The sequence below is a fragment of the Lemur catta genome, chromosome 3 (genome assembly GCF_020740605.2).
Source record: "Lemur catta isolate mLemCat1 chromosome 3, mLemCat1.pri, whole genome shotgun sequence".
NCBI lineage: Eukaryota > Metazoa > Chordata > Mammalia > Primates > Lemuridae > Lemur > Lemur catta.
Genome location: NC_059130.1, coordinates 74,501,553 through 74,521,502, shown reverse-complemented (window position 1 = coordinate 74,521,502; position 19,950 = coordinate 74,501,553). Strand labels below are relative to the sequence as shown.

The 19,950-nt window shown below is 44.3% G+C and overlaps 1 protein-coding gene across 1 annotated transcript in view; it reads right to left on the bottom strand.

Annotated features, from left to right (window-relative positions):
• Positions 1-1,326: 1,326 nt before the first annotated feature.
• Positions 1,327-19,950, bottom strand: part of GNG12 (G protein subunit gamma 12) — a 131,832-nt gene continuing 113,208 nt past the window's right edge. The window contains exons 3-4 of the mRNA XM_045547784.1: positions 7,027-7,145; positions 1,327-5,374 (exon numbers count right to left, since the gene is read on the bottom strand). Of these exons, the coding sequence (XP_045403740.1) occupies positions 5,249-5,374; positions 7,027-7,119 (219 nt within the window). The 5' untranslated portion in view covers positions 7,120-7,145 and the 3' untranslated portion in view covers positions 1,327-5,248. The remainder of the gene's footprint in view (positions 5,375-7,026; positions 7,146-19,950) is intronic.

Genomic DNA, 19,950 nt, shown 5'->3' with positions numbered 1-19,950 from the left:
CATTCTGTCACCCAGGCTAGAGTGCATCATAGCTCACTGCAACCTCAAATTCATGGGCTTAAGCAATTTTCCAGTTTCAACCTCCCGAGTAGCTGGGATTACAGATGTGTGCCACAACACCCTGGCTAATTTTTCTTTTTCTTTTTTTTCTTTTTTTGGGTAGAGATGGGGTGTCGCTCTTTCACAGGCTGGTCTGGAGCTCCTAGCCTCAAGCGATCCTTCTGCCTCAGCTTCCCAGAGTACTAGGATTGAGTTTCTTGTTCATAACGTTAAGGTAGTGTACATTTCACCTGCATCGTTTACTTACACATTCCACCCCTCAGCTTCATGACCCTCCCTGCTGCCACCTTTGAAAAAGTCTCCCCTACCCAATCCCATCCCCTATCCCAATCCAGCTGTCCTCCACTGGGTCACAATGACTTCCGTACTTGGTCAGAACTGGTGAAGTGCTTGCATCAGTTGTTGCCTATTTTTCACAACCAAGGTATCTAAATTCTTCAGTTCTCTACTAGAAAGGGCGAGTGACTATCTTTTGCTCCCACCCTTTGTGAGTGCGTGAACACTGGTTCTCAGATGTGGGGCCATCTCTGTGCCTGCCCGGTTCACAAGCTGGTGCCCTGCGGGCTGCCCTCACCTAGCCTCTGTGGGAATCCCAGCCCTGCAGGGAGGAGCAGCGGAGTCAGGGCCCCTTCTGCAAACACACGTAAATGTGAGTCACCTCGGGTCTAATGACCTTTCCACTTGTTATCTGTTTCCATGGTCACAGCTGGGTCTCTGCATGGGAAACAGCCCTCCACAGGTTGGCAATCAGGACGTCACTCCTTAGCAGCCTCTGCAGGCTCCTGGTTGTTTACAGGATGGGCGAGTAGTATGGGAGACCTTCTGCACACGAGCTTCGAGGCCACTTTCTCCTCATCTCCTGAGACTTCATTCCAATGCACGCTGTGTTTCTTCTTCATCTTTCAGACTCAGCTTAAACACCGCCTCCCTTGGAAGATTTCTCACAGGGCTTCACTGATACGGAGCTATTCCCTTCTTCCTCTGTGTTCACCTGAGTTACGGCGCTTGTCACAGGATACTGTACCGATTAGTTTACATATCTGTCATCCCCACCCTCCCTGTTCTGGGACTGTGAGCTTCTCACGGGTTGGTGTGAGTCTTATTCATCTGAGTGTCACCAGAGCCTAACTCTTAGCACCTTCCGCCTAGCAGGTGCTCAGAAAATGTTAACTGAATGAATGGAGGGAAAAAGGAAGAGAAATGGCCTTTTATTAAGTTATTGAGCAAAACACAGGTAGACGATACAATGAGGCACTGATCCAGTAAAGAAAGCAATAGTGCTTTTAATGGAACTTCTTTCAAATCTGTGAACATGCTCGCAGTGAAGTGAATACTTTTATTCTTTCCATAGGACAGATATCCAAACAATCACAGTGTTAAGGTTAGTAAGATGCTGGACAGATGAGTAGCCAAGAATGTTAAAAAATAACAAAATCTCATCAATGATATATCAAATGCAAATTTACTGAGACATCAAGAGAATATATGTTTGTAGTTACATGGCTAAAAACAAGACATTATTACAGGAACCAAATCCATAAAACTAGGAAAAAAAGTACTGTATAACAAAAATGCCTTTTATAAGCTATTAAATGAGCATACATTATAGACAAACCAATTTTATATCTGAAGCAGCTTATAGCACCAACACGTGGGCAGGGCCGGCAGAGGGGTGGGGTCACTGGACTGAAGCATGTGGGGGCAGGGAGGATCTCAGCCATCATCTACTTCCAGCTCCTTGTTTTACAAATGGAGAAATGGAGGCCCAAAGAGATGAAGTGCCTTGTCCAAAGTCACACAACACAGAATTGACTAGAAAAATGATACAGCACTAAAATCTAGGCCATTGATTTCAGGTAAGTGCACGCGCTCTCTCTCTTTGTATATATATACACACACACACACACACAATTCTATTTGATTTGATGTATTTTTTTTCCTATTAACAGGTCTACCATAAAAGAAATCAATACAACTCATAGTCTGGTATTATATTTATTTCATTGATAAGTGACTGGCATGTAAAGTAACACACACTGCACATGTAATTCATTTCCTGGGCCTATATATATCTTAAATCAAAATTCAGAGTAATCAGTCAGCTGACGCTATCTTAGCTATAAATTGGTTGAGAAGGTGGCATTTGAAGAGAAAATTTGGCACATCCTCCACTATGTAAGCTAATCTATGCCTCAAAATTACTAAATCATTGGTATAAAGTTTTGGGTTTTTTCCTGATAGTTTAAGAAATTAAAGTATAAAAATAGTCCAAATAGGGAGAAAGCAAATCAGGTCTTTCCTTTAAAAGGTAAGTATGGCACTTTTCATTTTAATAAGGTAAGTAATTTAAAAACCTGATTTAGCTATAACCCATAGCTTGTGAACCACCTAGTATATAAAATATTTTCCTATTAAAAAATGTGTTTCTGTAAAATACTTTTAGTCATGAAATCCTGCCATGGTCCTGAGGCCTCAGCTGGACAGATGATTTATGATGAACACAGATATAAGAATGAAAAAAAGAAAGAGATCGCTATTAACAGACACAGCATTAAAGGCAAAGTACATTGAACATATTTAAATAGCTTCATGAAAATGAAGCCAAGAAGTTGCATGTATAGATGTAAGTATGTCATTATAGTGGTAGTTGGAAAAAATAACACACACTGGGCATTTATCATTACAAACCAATTGCTGCAGACAGTTAACCTGTGGCTTCATAACTAGAATAAAGCCTGATAAATAAAAGTGACTTCTGCATATCATATATATGTATACATATATTATATTTTCTCACATAGATGTCTAGTTATAAGTAAATCAATATTTCGTTACAATTTTTCCTCTCTTCGGTCCAGCATCAAAGGATTTTTTATTCCATTTTTTCATGAACATGCCCTACACATGGTGAGGAAGTTACACAGCATTTATATTAGTAACTTTTATTATATCTGACCAGCGAAAACAAAATGAAATCTCCTAGGACCTCAAGTCCACTTCTTACCACTATAAGCATATTAACAAATATATAGCAAAACATATTCGTTTACTGTTAGGTTAAAGAGCATATTTTAGTACTAAAGAATAAACTATGCTTGCTACCAATAATGTGTACATAATGGTATAATAAAAGTAATTTCATGAAAATATTTTGTAATAAGCTGCATTATAAATATTTAAAGAAACATGCTAAAAATCAGAGTGAAAATAAGACTACTGTTCTGAAGCTATCAGTAGAAAAATATACTTATAAAAAAAGAATGTCTTATTAAGTGAAGCATTAAATGTAAAATTGTCTTTGTAGTGTACATATCAAATTTCATCCTTGGAAAGGTAAAACCTTTATCTTTCCTAAAACAGGTACCTATAATGTATTTGAGACCTGGGCACATTGCAGAACTGAGCAGCAGATGACACAAGGTCAAGGGCAGTGCTGTGACTTTCACGTGGTCTTGGAAAAGTGAGGGCAATTCCCAATGCTGAGTAGATAGAATACTTGGAGAAACACTGAATATATGTGAGCAGTTTAAAAATAGTACTGCATTTGTTCGCCCTCAGTGAGCATAACATGCAAAGCCTAGATATTAGATTTTAAAAGGGTCTTGCGTTGCAGGGCAGATTGTATAAAATTCAGGAAAGCTGTTGTAAATAATTCTTTCTTGAGTCCTTTTTGAGAATAAGTTTTTAATCCATCATTATTAGTTACTTTTAATGAACTGAAGATGAATTAAAATATCAAAGGCCTTGTATATGGTTTGAGCCCCTAAATAAGCATTTAAAATAGGACCCTTTCTTCCTCTTTGATAAAGTCAAGATACCCTCTTGGCCATAGGAGAGTCCTTCTTTTGGGATCCCCACTGGAAATTCCAAGGATGTGAGGGATATACTCATTCCCAGGGGAAAATCAAGGAGCTTGATACCCAGCTGCTGGAAACCCTTGGCCCTAAGTAGTGTGCCACTGAATCCAAGCCTCTCTCGGGTGGCCTATGCTCCTCTCAGTCTGTGGACAAGGCAGAGATGAAACTGCAGACACTTGAAAAGACCATGAGTGTCTTGATACCTTTACACTTTTTGCATGTTTCTTTCCCACTGTGCTCCACCTCCCTGGGGCTGGGGAGGGGAACATTACCTCTGCAGACAGATGCTCTGGCAGGACACAAAAGGCCCAGGGAAGGCAGAGAGAAGAGCGAGTGCTTGACCACAAAGCTGGGCCAAGAAGAGCAGCTGGTTTCCACACATTCCTGCTCCTCTCTCGGCTGGGCTCATGTTCACTTCGTCTCATTCCAATCACCAGGGCGGAAATTTCAGAGGTGTCTATCCCTAATCCAGTGAAGAACATGAGCCCTGGGAGCACAGCTGCACAGGGTCCTCCCCAGGGTCTCCTCCCCTTTTTTAGACTCAGGACCACTGAAGCCCACACGGCTCCTTGTGAATTAATACCGCATATTATCAAAGGGCTTTTGGTTCAGTTTAAAATTTTTAATTGGCACAGTTTATCACAGCTTCAAAAGTCCAAAAAGATTTCAAGAGAGGAAAGATGACTGCATTACTTGATTACAATGAACACAATCTTTGGGATGTTCTTTACTTTTTGTACAATAACTATGAAAGACTTTTTTATTCTGTCTATTCACAGTTCAAGACAAAGATATAACTTTTGGAACTGAGAAACTGATGGTACAGCGAGAGGGAAGTTTTCATAAGAAAATAGCTTTGATATGTGTATACACAAAGACACATATATATACACAAAACACCCCCCCCCTTGTATACTATACAGGTTGGCACAACCTTATCAAGAACATATTATGATACAAAGGTTTCAGGATTTAAGTTATTCTTGGTATTTTGATTTAGCAGGTGCTTAAGCAATTTAGGTTTTGACACATCTGAATCAAATATATATTGAAAGTATGTAATTGTGTTTTTAAGAAGGCCCAGACCAACTTTCCTTAAACAGTAACCCAATATAACACCAAAGTTATCACATGGAAAACAAGATTGTTATTCTGTATAGGGTATTTCAGAGAAAGAGCAACTTGGAAAATAAAGACTTCAGAGTCCATTATTCCAAGCTAAGAGCATTTTAGTTATTAGCAGTGGTTACCAAATAAGCTGAAGGTACATCTCTTCAAGGAGCCGCTCATCGTTGCTTTGTGGAGAGGCGAGGAACTGTTTCATTATTCCACTATAAGATGATGCAAGTTTTTTTATCCTTGAAAGGGTTTTCTGAAGTTGGGATCCCTATCAGCAAAGGGTCACTCCTGGCATGTTCCTCGCAGTAGGACATGAGGTCCGCTGATGCTTTTGAAACCTGACATGGATACAAACAAAAGCAAACAAACAAGAAAGAAAATAACTTTACACACTTTCAGAGTGTATTTGGATGCTGGGCGATTGAGTGGAGGACTGATGGGAACAGGACAATCATGGTCTCAGAGCATCACTCTCAGATTCCTTGCCAGGTAAAAAGGGAAACAGCACCTTTAAAATGGAGCAGTCTGGCAGGTAAGGCCTCAGTCCTCATGGGAGTACTGAGGACACACCAGCAGCTGGCTGGCTAGCATTCCTGCCAAAACATTTAACTGGGATCTAATCAGTAAGCGATCACATTCAAAGTGAGGGCGGTCCTGCAAACTAAGTGGCCTGAATTCTTCAAAAATAGACTGTGTATGAGGTATTATTATTAGATAATCCTAAACTGCAAATAACTTTCAAGTGGTTCAAAGAAAAAATGATGTGTGTATGTGAGTGAACAGACAGAGAGAGAGAGGAAGGAGAGAGGGGACAGTAAGCAAACAAATGGCGCCAAATATCACCATTGGTGAATCTTGGTAAAGAGTATATAAATGTTTATTGTTATAACTCTTCTGTAGGTTTGAAATTCCTCAAAATAAAACGTTGGGGGTGGGCGTGGCAGGGGAGAAAAAGTGTATGTGAATCAAGGGAAGGTTGTATCTTGCTTCTATCCAAGAAAAAATAGACTGGAATGCAGAACAGAGTTTATGAACAGAATTATGAGCTTGGAGCCAAAACTCTGGAGCCAAGTTGTGGAGCTTCAGGATTTACTGTCAGAGACTGGGCTTGGGAAAATAAAAAGTGACAAAACCAGCATGCACCTTACCCCAGCATGAGTTAAAAACGGAAAATACCATGCCATGTTTCAGAAGCTTGGTAGGGAGACCCTGGAGAATCATCAGATTGGGGCCCTAAGGCAAGAAGCGTGGGGCAGCAGAGCCCCGTCAAGCACAGCAGAGGAGGCCTCATGCTCGGAAGACAGGTGACTATCTCCAGGCCCAGAGGAATTTATCAGGTGACTGCTTCAGTTTCTAGGAAGCAGCATGAGTCACAACATTCCAGGGTACTTACTGCCACTCCTCTCTTGGGATTTGGGGGAAACGACTTCAAAGTCAGGTGACCTAAGAAATGCACTCCCGTTTCTCTATGGGATCTCAACCAATGCTGGGATTGCTAACCATGGGTGCAGAGAGTGATTGCTGAGGGCCACACACATTTAAAAAGCTTCAACTTCCTTAAAAGGAGATCTGGACTGTGGACTTGTTATATAAAGCTACGTCAGCTGGTACTGATCTAGAACTCTCCCCCTTCTAATTCCAGAAGGATGATGAGGTGTTCATAAAGTCTACCTGGAACCCTGTCCCAGTACAGAACACAAGGATCACTGGGCTTGGCTGTGTTCATTCCGGGAAGGTGGGTCCTCAGGAAATCCTGTCCAGAGTTTTACAGAGAGGGTCACCCAGACACTTTGGTTCCTCAGCTCACTTGAGATGAGGCCCGTGCTAGGTAAGAAATGAAAGTGAGGATTCTGAGGCTCTCCACCTGCTCTAGCAAAATCTTGGAAGCAAGCTGAATTGAATGGCATTATCTTCTCTGACCTGTGGCCCAGCCTTGGAAGAGCAGGGGGAACGAACAGAAAGCACATCTAATCCAATCCAGGTCTCTTACCTTTATTCTTTCAATGGAGGCTTCTAATCTTAACTGCTGCACGGTTCTCCTTGCCTGGGCTATGTTGTTGGTGCTTGCTGTTTTGCTCGACATCTTTGATAATTGTTTCTACCTGAAATCTGAGGAGCACTTTTTTTAAAAGGTGAAGAACAGTCATCTTTAAGCTATGTAAACATTCATAATAATTTGTGCTAGTTAAGAGAAATGGACACATTTTCCCAGTCCTCATGGCCTCTTGGAGGCAGTTACTAAAATGCCCCATAGCAACTCAAGTGGTGGCCTTGGTGTGGAAGCTTGTCATACATCTGAGCCCCTACACAAACCCTTGGTTTACAGAAACCCAGCAGCAGAAGTTTAATCAAAGTACCCCAACATACAGCATAATAGTAGCCTTTTCGCGTATTTTCTATGAGGAAACAAATACACATAAACATCTGCACTAGTTAGGGAGCTTCTGGCCAAAGTGAGCATTTGCCACCAGAGGCCACATTACAGGACAGTTAGTATCACTGCTACCTACTTTACCTACTTTAATAGAAGGTTTGAGTTTATTTCTTTTGGACTCTCTTACCCAACTATGAGGCTGATGTAAGTCCTGGCAATAGAATACAGGGAAAGAGAGCTCCTCTAGAGAACTTCGTACAAAGGGTGCATTTTTTTTTTTTTTAAGATATAAAAGCAAAAAAGTTTACTTTATCCTTCTTAGAGAAGAGGGAGAGAGAGAGAGGGGAGGGAAGAAGGAGAGGGAGAGAGACAGAGAGAGAATGAGAATGAGATGGCATGACATCCCCAAAAAAGAGAACGGAGTAAAGTGTGCATTTTTAGGTGCTATCATGATGTACAATCATTTTGAGAATGTTAGTTAGGCAGATAAGAAATTCTTTATTCACAAAAAAGTGGGAAACTTTCACCTGAGATTCTAAATGCTAAGACACACCCATAGTAAATATCAAAGGGGATACAAAAATAGCCTAAAGCCTGAAATAATTCATAAAACTTTATCATTCCCTCCTTTGACCTCTCGCTGGGCTCATCCTGGTGGGCCAGGCACTTGCTAATCCCGTTACCCACCCCACCATATGTTGACTCTCCTCTCTGGCCTGAGCCCTTGGACTCCAGGATGCCCTGCTGCCCTGTCCCCGGCCACCTGGTGTAAAGCGGAGGAGACATCCTGGCCCTTGTGCTTCAGCCTGTCTGCCCATCCATGGCACATTTCAAGAGGAAGGCAGGCCTGGGGGAAAAGCGCTGCCTGGTGCCCTGATATATATGGCTAAGTTCACTCTTGGCATGGTGATGACTGGAGGAAAGCACAGGGCTGGCAGGCCTGGCAGCAGTGTGGCAGTTTTATGACTCATGGGAGCAGGTGGACAGTAGGTGTGCCTCCCCGGCGCTATGCAAGGGCTCAGCAAAGTCTTAGGGCACTGTGGCGCCAGCAGCAGACCCAGGCTGACTCAACTTTTTGGAGCCAAAGGCTTAGACCAGAGAAGGCTGCAAAAAACACCAGCCACACACAGGCTCCACAGTATCCAGCACGAGGGCACCATGGTGCCCGTACTGAGTTCCACTAGACTTAGAACATTCCCAAAGGCCGAGTTCAAGGACTTGGCTAGGGCTTGTAGCCTGAGGTCAGAGGAAGCTTTGGGTCAAATGTACAGATAAAATTGCTTTTAACTCTGTGCAGACCTTTGAAATCGGCCTAATCAGCAAGCTTCACATTCCTGGGTTTGGACCCTGCCTGTGCCACTTACTAGCTAGATGAAACCAGGCAGGTCACTTTACCCCTATGAGCCCAAGTTTTCTCATCTGTAATATAAGGGTACCATTACCCTCCTCAGAGATTTTTGTGTGGGTGGGGGGATTCAATGTGCTGATGCACATCTAGTGTTTAGCATGGGACCAAGGCACTCCATCAACTGCAGCTGCCGGGCTTTTTATCCTGGGGGTCCCACACAGCACAATCAATTGGAATTCCCTGTTTACCGAACTGTTCCAACCACCTCCCTCCCCCTGGTCATGAGCCCCAGGGTTTTGGCTGGGCCTGGGTGGGGCTATGTGCATCTGCCCTTTTTAGAGAGTCCCCAAGCCATTCTGCTACACTAATGTCAGGGCAGAATGGAAGGTCTGGCGACAGAATTTCCTTAGGAATAAGGAAGCTCTAGCAGTACAGGAAACTGGGAGGATGAAGAGTGTGGGAGGGCAGGGTGGCCTTGCCTTGTCCTAGGCGCTGGGTGACCTCATTTCAACACATTCTGGAACTAGTTACCACTTCCTCAGATTCCTCAGTCATCCTGTCCCACCCAAAGGACAGGTCTAGGGTCTCTTTGATTTTGCTCACACCCAGGGGCCCAGCCCAGCCCTTTCTGTGCTCCCAGGCCAGCGCTTGTTAACAAAGCGTCTGAGATGCGGCTGAGGCAGTGGGCAACCTCACCCTGCACTGTGTGCAGCGCCCTAATTCTCAGCAAGTTGGTTATATATTTTGTTCCCTGCAACACATCAAACAGGGCTCCACGTCCAGCTGGCACTGGCTCTGAGGTCCCCAGCCTCCAGAATGTGAACATGACACCCTTTCTGAGTGGTCTGTGGTTTCCAGGCAGCACCCTAAGAACTTTCTAAATGTTCTCTTTGCACGAGAATAACGCCATGCATTCCCTCCTTCTTCTTAACCTCCAGGGCATAAAGTTTCCAAGGCCTGAGCAAGTTTTCCTGTAACTGTAGAACAGCTCGCCCATATCAGGACTGGATCAGTCTTTGCTCCCACCCTGCAGCGTGGCCACAAGCAAACAGTCCATAGTCAGGCTCTATTTATAAAATGCTTGGGCAGGCCCCTCTAAAATTGGCCAGGAACTTGGCATTTAGTACTTGGAGGACTTTCTTACTTCCTGACTACATTATAGTCGGAGTAAAAACAGCTAGCAGTTCACAATTCGGCTCAGCTTCCTGCAGTTTCCCCTCTTGCTGGTATTTGTGTTCTGACCTGCTCCTGCACAGAGGGCCTTCTCCCTCCTCATGCAGACAGCTCCCCGCTCCCTTCCAGAGGGGACTCTTGCAGGTCCCAGGCTCTACAAAAGTCCATGCAACATTTTTTAATTGAGCACTACTGAAACTAGGTACAGTGTGTTAAGAATAAGTTGGTGGGACAGATAACAGCTCCTGCCCTCACAGAGACAACACTAAATAAATCATTAGATACTTTCCTCTTCTGTGCAGGGGTAGCCCAGCCCCTCCTCCCGCTCTGCCACCCTTCCCAGGCTCCCAACCCCAATACAATTGCTCCTCTGAAAGTCCCTTCCCGTCTGCTGGTACAAATATGGATAACCCTCTCCCCCCAGAAAATTAAAGTTTAGGAGATGGGTAATTTTTATAGCTTCAAAGATTTATAAAACATAAACAACTTTCTATTGAATATTGTATAGGAATATTTTTGGGACGTCAACGAGACGGGGGATCTGTGGTTGTAGGGGAATGAGAAATGGCTTCCCTCTATATTTCCTAGGTTCTTTGGCTGGGATACAAACTACAATGGACATAAACAGATTAACAGGAGAAAAACCATATTTAACCATGTACATGCTCGTGGGGGTCCCACAAAATATGAGACTCAACGAAGGATCAACGGACTGAAGCCTATATAGCATCCTGAGCTACAGAAAGGGCTCAGGGCTTCTAGGGGGTGGCAGAGACACTAGTTGTGGGGTGAGGGGAGGAAATGTTTGGTGAATAAAGGTCATCTTGTAACCACATAAAGTCTCTCAGGTGATAAAGGTCATCTTGGATCAGCCCTCAGCAGAGGAGGTGACAGTCTGTCTGGGCATGGTGTCACCTCCAGTCTCCTCTCCTGTGATCTCAGTTAATCTTCCCTGGTTGATAGGGTTCCCGGGGAGGGGATTCACGACAACTGAGTTCCTTCTGGAGGATTGTCTTTAGGCAGATGAGGGGAGCTCAGAGAAAGCCTCTGGCCTGCACAGGCTGTTCCCCAGATGCCCCCAGTTCAGAGTAATCGGCAAACCAAAGCATCGTATTTTAGGGTGGCATTTCCTGAACGCCTTTGGTCATTCCTAGAAAAAGCTGCACAGTGGGCCACTGGAAAAGAATGTACTCTCTGATTATAACATTCTTCCTATGGAGAAATCAGATCAGTATTATATTGTTTCAAAGTTCAGGAGCCTCGTCAAAGAGCTGGTCTGCGGAGTGGCCACATGACTGTGCAAGGAGGGCCCCCACTGCGTCATTCTTGGGCGGTAGAGGTGTTCACAGCGGCTGGAGGTCTAGCCAAGGACTTCCTTCCTGCTTGCAGCTGCTCTGCGCTCCCTCAACAGCTGGACTGGGCCGAACAAAACAGAGGCTGGGGAAACCAGTATCTTCAGACATCTCTGTGCCTTTGGGGGGTTTTCTTTGGTCTTCCCTGAATGGTGAGGATGTCTGGCTGGCTGTTTGTTTGTGCTACTAGGTGGATAAAAAGCTTGCTTTATTCTTACACCAAGAATAGCTTCTAGGGCAAACAACACCTGACATTTGTCTGGAACCTGAGAAGGCACATGTTGCTTTCATATGCATTATTCCATGAAGCCTCACTATAGTCCCGAAAGGTGTATCACTATTCCATCCTTATTGTGCAGATGAGGCAAATGAAGTTAGAAAACTTTGCTTCAAGTTAACCCAGCTCCTAAGCCTCAGACCAGCTCATAAGCCTCTTCACTCAGAAGCTACCCTTCCCGCTGCACCAAGAGAAAGACACAATTCCAATTGATTGGATTCACAAATACTCAGGGCATCACGGAACACTCCACAATGTGGTTCTTAATTGGGAGTGACTTTGAAACATCACGACCTGGAGTTGGGGGCTTGCTGATTGCTTCCCATTTGTGCAATGCCCCTTCTGGTGCAGAAGGCTCTAGTTTGTCTATCTAGTGCCTGGAGGGCGGGCCTCCCCTCGAAAGTATGCAAGCTAGGCAAGAATGTTCTCTTTGGCCCCTCCTAAGCAAGGACTGAAGTCAGCATCTGGAAGCCCTGAGCCACCAGGATTCTATCCCTCCCAGAAGGGCCAAGGCCTGTGCAAGCTGTGCAGACTGCCTGTCTGATAAAACTCTGGCTATCACTTCTGCAGCCTTGCTTTCATTTTTATATATGGATAACAGATTTGAATAAACACATGCAGTGTTTAGCTATTCAAATATTTTGCATTGGTTTTAATGCTGTGGTTCATCTGAATTCTCAGGTTCCTAGAAATTCCCAGGAACAAGATGTCCCTTCAGGGAAATACGGGCATTTTAATCTCTGTGGAGAGGGGCCTGAAGCAGGAAGAGGAGATGGCATGAATGTCACAGAGCACACAGCACCCTCTGGGAGTAAGGCACCAGGAAGCCCCAAGGTCTGAATCACAAGTCATCATGGCCTGGCCAGTAATTGAATCGTTGGAGTGAAGCCAACTTTCATGAGCAAACACACCCCTTGTGGCTGTAATAAAAGAGCAGACCAAAAAAAAAAAAAAAAAAAAAAGCCACAGGCTTCCACTTAGCCCTGATCTTGCCTTTGACTTTCAATGTCTTACTCTAGCTCCTTGTCTGCCCCTCTTCCATAAAAGGGCGACAACAATACCTATCTCACGGGGCTGTCAGGAGGAGAAACAGGAGCACCTCTCAGCAGTGCACCCTACACACACAAATGTTTACTAAATGCTGGGCCCCCAGGCTCATTAACAGGATGAAAAACATGTATTTTGTAGAAACAAGAGAAAGATTCAGGCAGCAACAGAAGAATCTCACGGTAACATGACCAGGTAGCAACAGCTTTCTAACATGGTCTTAGAATGCACTGAGTACAGAATCAGGTTCTTACGCATAATTTTTCTATTCTCATGAACCCTTACTATTTGTATCAGAGCCTGCAGGCAAAATCCAGAATATAGATGTGTTTTGTTGGACCCCACACAGCGTTAACTCAGTTGTGTGTGTGAGTGTTTTAACAAGTTGATTGTCAACATTTGGAAAAGAGGATTTTACTTTAAAAGGAAGATTTCTGGAAAAATTAGAAAATCCTACAAAACTTGGTTGGATCCGAGCAGTGGATGCCCCTTCAACATTTGCTGATAGACGTGCCGGGCCCTCTGTTTGAACTTGTGACACCACCTTTGCACTATGCCTTGGATATTTAGTTCCAGGGACACATTCGAGGATTAGCCGGGGATTAGCTCACTCTTGCCCTGCCACTTCCTAGATCTAAGCCTCTGGGCAGGACTTGTAACCTATTCAAGCCTCAGTTTTCTCATGGGAAAAATGGGGATAACAATACTTTCCTATCTCAAAGGACTGATAAGAGCATCAGATAAAATGAGCATAAATGTAATAAATATAATGGTTACTTTTTCTGAGTGTTTGGAACCTGCAGCCTGTCATCCTGTACCGTGTGAAGTGCACCACGCACTCTGCAGGCCCTAACGGATCGGCTCCAGGCCACAGTGCTGCCCCACTGAACTGCAGGCCTGGAAAGCGGACAACTGCATCTTCCAGTGCTGTGGGCTGAACTGTGTCCCTCAAAAGTCATAAATTAAAGTTCTAACCCCTAGTAACTCAGATGGTGACTGTACTTGAGATAGGGTCTTTAAGGAGATAATTTAGTTAAAATGAGGTCATTAGGGTGAGCCCTAATCCAATGGTGTCCTTATAAGAAGAGGAAATTTGGACACAGATGGGTACCGAGGGAAGACCACGTGAAGACACAGGGGGAAGACAGCCGGCTGTAAGCCAAAGAGAGGTGCCTTGGAAGAAACCAACCCTGCCAACACTCTGATCTCAGACTTCTAGCTTCCAGAAATGTGAGAAGGTAAATTTCTGTTGCTTAAGCCCCCTAGCCTGCGGTTATTTGTTATGGCACTTCTAGCAAACTAACACACCCGGGGTCTCCTCCTGCTGGGGCCCCAGGTGATGTAGGCTCTGCCAGTTCAATGCGTTTAGGAAGATTTGACAGGTGGAAGTGAGAAGGCCAGTTTGTTGCTGCTTGGTTTATTTCTGCTGACAAGCAGGGTGGTGGCAAGTTGCTCTTTGAGGAAGTGGGGGCATCCCAGTATCCAGGCACTAGCAGCATAGTCCTGAGAAGTGATACGCCTGCAGCAGCCTCCCGATTCTCCACGCTCCGCGGGGCCCCAGTGGCCAGTTCTATGATGGCGTCTGGGAGTTGCTCCATCAAGAGCCTGCTCCTCCAGCCCTTCCAATGCTTATGCAAGCCTTCGCTGTGTTAAAGCCCATTCTGCTAAAATTGCCAAGAGCATTTTCTATGTGTTGTAACTGAACCCCAACTAATTGTTAATCTCTTGCTTTGTAAACTGTAAATACCTTACAAATATTACCTATGATTTCGATTATTACCATGCCATCATTGCTGAACACCCCAAACCCTAAGACTGGAAAGGAGGGAGGAATGAGACACAAAATTCTTTCTCCTTCTCCCCAAAGTTGCAGGCCATGAGGACAGGGTGATTGAACCTGTGCCAGTTGCATGTGCTCCTGCAGTTCTGAGAGTAAAGGGCAAAAACATGTTGCTGGCTTCCAGGGAGGAAAATGAGGGATAGATGAGGAAGGGCTGCGTGTGCGAAGTGCAGTTTGGGAGGGGGAAGAGATAGCGTCTAGCGCTCTTCTAAGTTCAGAATCAGCAGAATGAACAAGAATGGGAACAGCTCTCTCTCCAGACCTCAACAGAGCTCATTCTGTAAAAGTAGTATGCTTTGAGATCTGGACATCCTTTTCGAGGTCCCTATCTGGTGTCTCATTAGTTGATTTTACCTGCCATCCAGGGCACACGTCCCTGAATAATAATAAAGATAATAAGCTATAACGATTAATTTTGACAACGAACACCATTTACTGGGTACTTAGTCTGTGTCAGGTAAGTAAATTTCATGCCTCATTGCATTTAATCCTCTTAACGACTCTAAGAGATGACTCCTTTTCATCATTTGTTTCACAGATGAAGCACAGGAGGTTAAAAAATTCTTGGCTAAGATCACGTGAGTTTACATGGCGGAGCTGGGACTCAGGGCTCCCTGACTCTCAGGTTCCTGGTCTTACTCACCACCCTGCACTGCCTGCCTCTGAACAGCAAGAACACAAGGAAGGGGCTGGGGGAAAGGAGGGCACGTGTCAGCCAGAAGCACTGAACAGAAAGCGACCCTGGCCTCCATCGAGGGGCTGCCCCTCATTCAGACAGGTGTCCCCAACAGCAATGTCAGCAGGAAGCGTGAAGCTAAGCGGCCTTACCAGAGGAGCTAAGAGAAGGACAATTGGCTGCTCTTATTTGAAAGAAGGACTGCCGCAGATTCTAGATAAGGCTACTGCTAAAAACACAGACGATCCCATCTTCCTCCTGTGCCCTAGGGAAGGTGGCAGGGAGCCAGAGAATGAGCCAATCCTGGGCAATAAACCCAGAGGAGAGCGAGCTGCAGAGCCTGGGCAGCCAGTTCCCAGCTTTCCCGTGTGTCCAGAACATCTGTGGCACTTGTTTAAAAAAAATCTGATTCAGTAGGTCTGGGGCGGGGCTCAAGAATCTGTATTTAAAGGCTTCCTAGGTGATTCTGATATGGGTCCTTTTGAGAGACACTGATAGTGACAGTGATGGTCAGAGTCTCTGCCTCTCGATCCTGCCCACGTTTATTTCTGCCTGGGAATTAAAAACACGTCAATTTAAAAGAATGCCACTTCCTTTCTGTGCTTAACTTTTCAAAGCTCTGAATAAGCCCTGAAAAATTCTAACTCCTTTTAATGGCCTTAACCTACAGGATTAAGCCTTCTTCAGCTCGAAACTGCTCTTACCATTTAACATACCTCTTTGCTACAAAGTCTAAATTTGTTTCCTTAACAGCCACTTCCCTCTGGAAAGTGCCTTCTCCCTGGCTTCAGTGATGCTAGACCATCTTGATCTCGCTTGCCCAAGGATATTGCTACAGCTCTTGTTCCTTCTTCTGACTGCATATTCTCAGGGGCTCAGTCCTGGAGCGCTGGTGTACAGAGTGAACAAGGGCTTTTACTGTCAGATAAATTCAAATCCTGGCTCATCACTTACTACCCCACATTGCTTTACTTCTCTGAGCCTCAGTTCCCTCATCGGTAAAATGGGAAGGGATAATAATAGCACCTACTTCAAAGGGCTGTTACCAGGATGAATTGAGAGAACACATGTTAATTACTCAGCACTCACCTGCACACGCTGGTCCTCAGCAAAGGTAGGTGATGCTCTCTCTACCCTATGACCTTGGCTATGACCAACACACTTCACATGTAGCCCTGACCTTTCACCCGAATTCCAATGTTTCAATGACAGACTATTTAAATTTACACTTGAGTGGTCCATAGTTCAATCAGTACTATCTGCCCCCAACCTTTCCCATGTCCTTTCTTGAGGAGTGACATCACCATTGTCCCGGTCACTGAGGCACCCTTTTGCCTCAGTGTCAATAGAAATGGAAGCCACATATGTGATTAAAACTTTTTTAGTAGCTACATGAAAAAAAAGGTGAAATTAATTTTAAATATTTTTTTTAGCTCAACAAGAACAAAACTGACATGCAATCATTGTAAAATATTCAGGTAGTTTATATTTTTTTGTACTAAATCTTTGAAACCCGACAGGTACTTTACACTCACAGCACATCTCAATTTAGACATAACAGTAGCTGCCTTATTGGACAGAGCGACTTTAGACTCTGGCACTTCCCAAATTCTCTTGAATCCTACCTTGACAAACTCCACATTTTTATTTTCCCTATTCTTCTGCTTTTATTTTACCGGAGTCTTGGCTCCCTGCCCCCCAGGTCAGGGCTACTGCATCAGCCTCATAAGAGCACTCTTGCCCCTAATCTTTCTCCAGCTTGATCTATCATGACCCTGTCATCAGATACAGTGCCACTCTGAGCTGATTCCCAGGACCCCCAGGAAAAGTCCGAAGGGTTTGGCTTTGCACTCAAGATTCTCTCTCATGTTTCTGCCACCATAATAAAAATCCTAATCATAAAAGAGGCTGATTTCTACACAGAGCTTACAATATGCCAGACACCGGCTATATGCCAATCACTGTCAATATGTTACCCTACTGAATCTTCACAATGCCCTGTGAGATGGGCTCTATTTTCATGCCCATTTTACAAATGAAGAAACTGAGGCACAGAGAAATTAAGTATGTGCCTAATGTCAAATGGCTAGCAAGCTGTTTAGCTGGGATTTGAGCCCAGGCAAGCTGGTCCCAGAGGTGCAGCCCAGAGCCTCCATTGCTATACTGTTGGAGCGTCAGGGGACTGTCACCCCACTCCCTGGACCAGTGGGGCTGTTTACAAGTCCCGCCTGTGAGCCTCCGTTCAAGTTCTCTCCTGCTTCTCTTGGCCTATTTAAATTCTTTTTAGGCTTTAGTTCACATATTTAGGAAGGTCTTCCTAGGAAGACCAAGGAAGGTCTCCCTAACTATTTTTGCTTATAGTAACTAATTCCCTATGTGAATTCCTGCTCTATGCTTATAGCTCAGGGTTCGAGGACTCCTGAGGGGACGGCCCATGCATGAAAAGGGCAGGCAGGCAGAGTTGTGCACTAATACTCTACAACTGCATGTAACATTCAGTGCGTGTGCCTGGGTGTGCCCCCCTCACCCCCAGGAGAGGATTTATAGCTATCATCAAGCTCTCAAAAAGGACTATAACACCAGTTACTTCAGTGCTTAATTGTATGATATTTAATGTCTTTTGTTTTGTAACTGACTTTGTGTGTATAAATATTGTCTTCCCACTAAGCTGTTAACTCCATAATAATGTAGCAACGACATTTATTCATTACTATGTGCCAGCTACTGTGGCAAGTACTCTATACAGATTTTAGTTCCTTTAATATTCTCTGCAACCCTAAGAAGCTGGATTTATCATACCTATTCAGACCAAAGCACATAATTTGCCCAAGATCATACAGCTATGAAGTGGTAGAAACAGGATTTTAACCCCCAGATTGCTCAGACTTCAAAGCCATGCCCTGAGCAGGCAGGTGAGTTACCCCATGCCACCTTCTCCTTATATTGACTAAGGCAGAGAATGAGGCCTCAATAAATACTGGGTTAAATTCAGACACGCGATGTAGCAACCAACGCATCAGCCAGCATGAACCTATCACCCTGGGGTGTTTGTGTGCCCAGTGTTTGTTTTCTTAGGAACAGGATATATCTTGCCGCTCCTGCAAGGTGTATTCTGCAAAATACTGACTGTTCTGAGTCCCTGGATCCCACCTGTCTGGTTCCCTGCACAGCTCTGAGAAGCCTGGATGGAGTTCACATGTACTTGATTCGTACCAGTTGCTGGTACTGTGAACTTTCACCTCCAGCATGGGATGGCCACTTGTGTGGCACCCAGATTCCAAGTGCCATGTGCCATGTACCTTCATACTGTGCCCCAGACAGGTTTTCAGCTGCTGAAGGTGGCCCCATGGGGAGTGGTGCTCTGATGAGGAACCACGGAGGTGCAGGACCCAGTGCCTTCTGCGCTATGCTGGGCATGTGTTTACAGTCAACATTGAGAATGACATTTACAAACAAGTTTACTCTCGACTTAGTGTAGCAAGACTGGCTAGGAAAAGATTTGCTTATATTAATATCTGCATGGCTGGCTTGAGCCAGATGTTTCATGTGTTTATCCATAAATGAATGAATAAATGAATGGATGAATTCAACAACCATTTAATAAAGAAAACAAAAGGGAACATTTATAGTGCTTTTTCTGTGTTAAGGGCTTTATGGAAACTTATTTTATTTACTCTTCACAACATCCCTGAAAAAGAGATTACTATTATTTCATAAATTTATTTTTCAAATTTTCAAAAGATACATGCATATAGTAGAAATTATAAACAGTCTAAAAGGGTATACAACAAAAACTAGCTCTCCTTGTACTCTAGGATTTCTCAGGCAATCACAGTTTCTTATGTTCCCTTCTGAAGACATGCCATGCATATACACACACAATGATGTATATATCTGTCTCTAAAAATACAAATGAGGCTGGGTGTGGTGGCTCACACCTGTAATCCTAAAACTTTGAGAGGTCATGGCAGGAGGATCACTTGAGGCCAGGAGTTAAAGACCAGCCTGGGCAACACAGCGAGATCTTGTCTCTACCAAAAAAAAAAAAATAAGAAAAATTAGCCAGGTATGGTGGATTGCACCTATAGTCCCAGCTACTTGGGAGGCCGAGGCATGAGGATTGCTTGAGCCCAGGAATTTGAGTTTGTAGTGACCTACATTTGTACCACTGCACTCTAGCTTGGATGATAGAGCAAGACCCTGTTTCTTAAAAAAAAAAAAACAACAACAACAACAAAAAACATAATGGAACTGTGTTATAAGCATTGCTCTGTACCATATTTTAACTAACATTATATTCTGGAGATCATGATAAAGTTAGTAGAATTAACCCATTTTCCAAATGAGGACACTGAAGCTCTCAGGGATACCCAGTTAGTACGTGCCAGGGCTGAAATGCAGCCTGGTGCTCCTAGTCCTTACTCCACGCTGCAGGCCTCCTGCACCCCTCAGAAGCATTCCGAGGCCGGAGAGAGGAAGCAGGAATAATCGCAGAAGCAGTAGACAAAATTCCTGCCCTAAAAGGACTCATTATTTTGGGGAGCAAACAATACTATATGAAGTGAGAGAAGATTTCCAGACAACATAAGAACATATCTGGAACACACAGTACCCCAAGTGCTAAGCATTGGGAAGGGAAGGAGCCTGGGGAGGGCGGTGACTCCACAAGGGAGTCCTCTAGAGCAGTGGTTCTCAACATGTGGTCCCCACACCAGCAGGCAGCAACAGTCGACATCACCTGGGAGCTTCTTAGAAATGCACTCCAGGCCTACCTAATCAGAAACTCTGGGGGTGGGCCCTGGCAATCTGTGCTTTAAAAAATCCTTA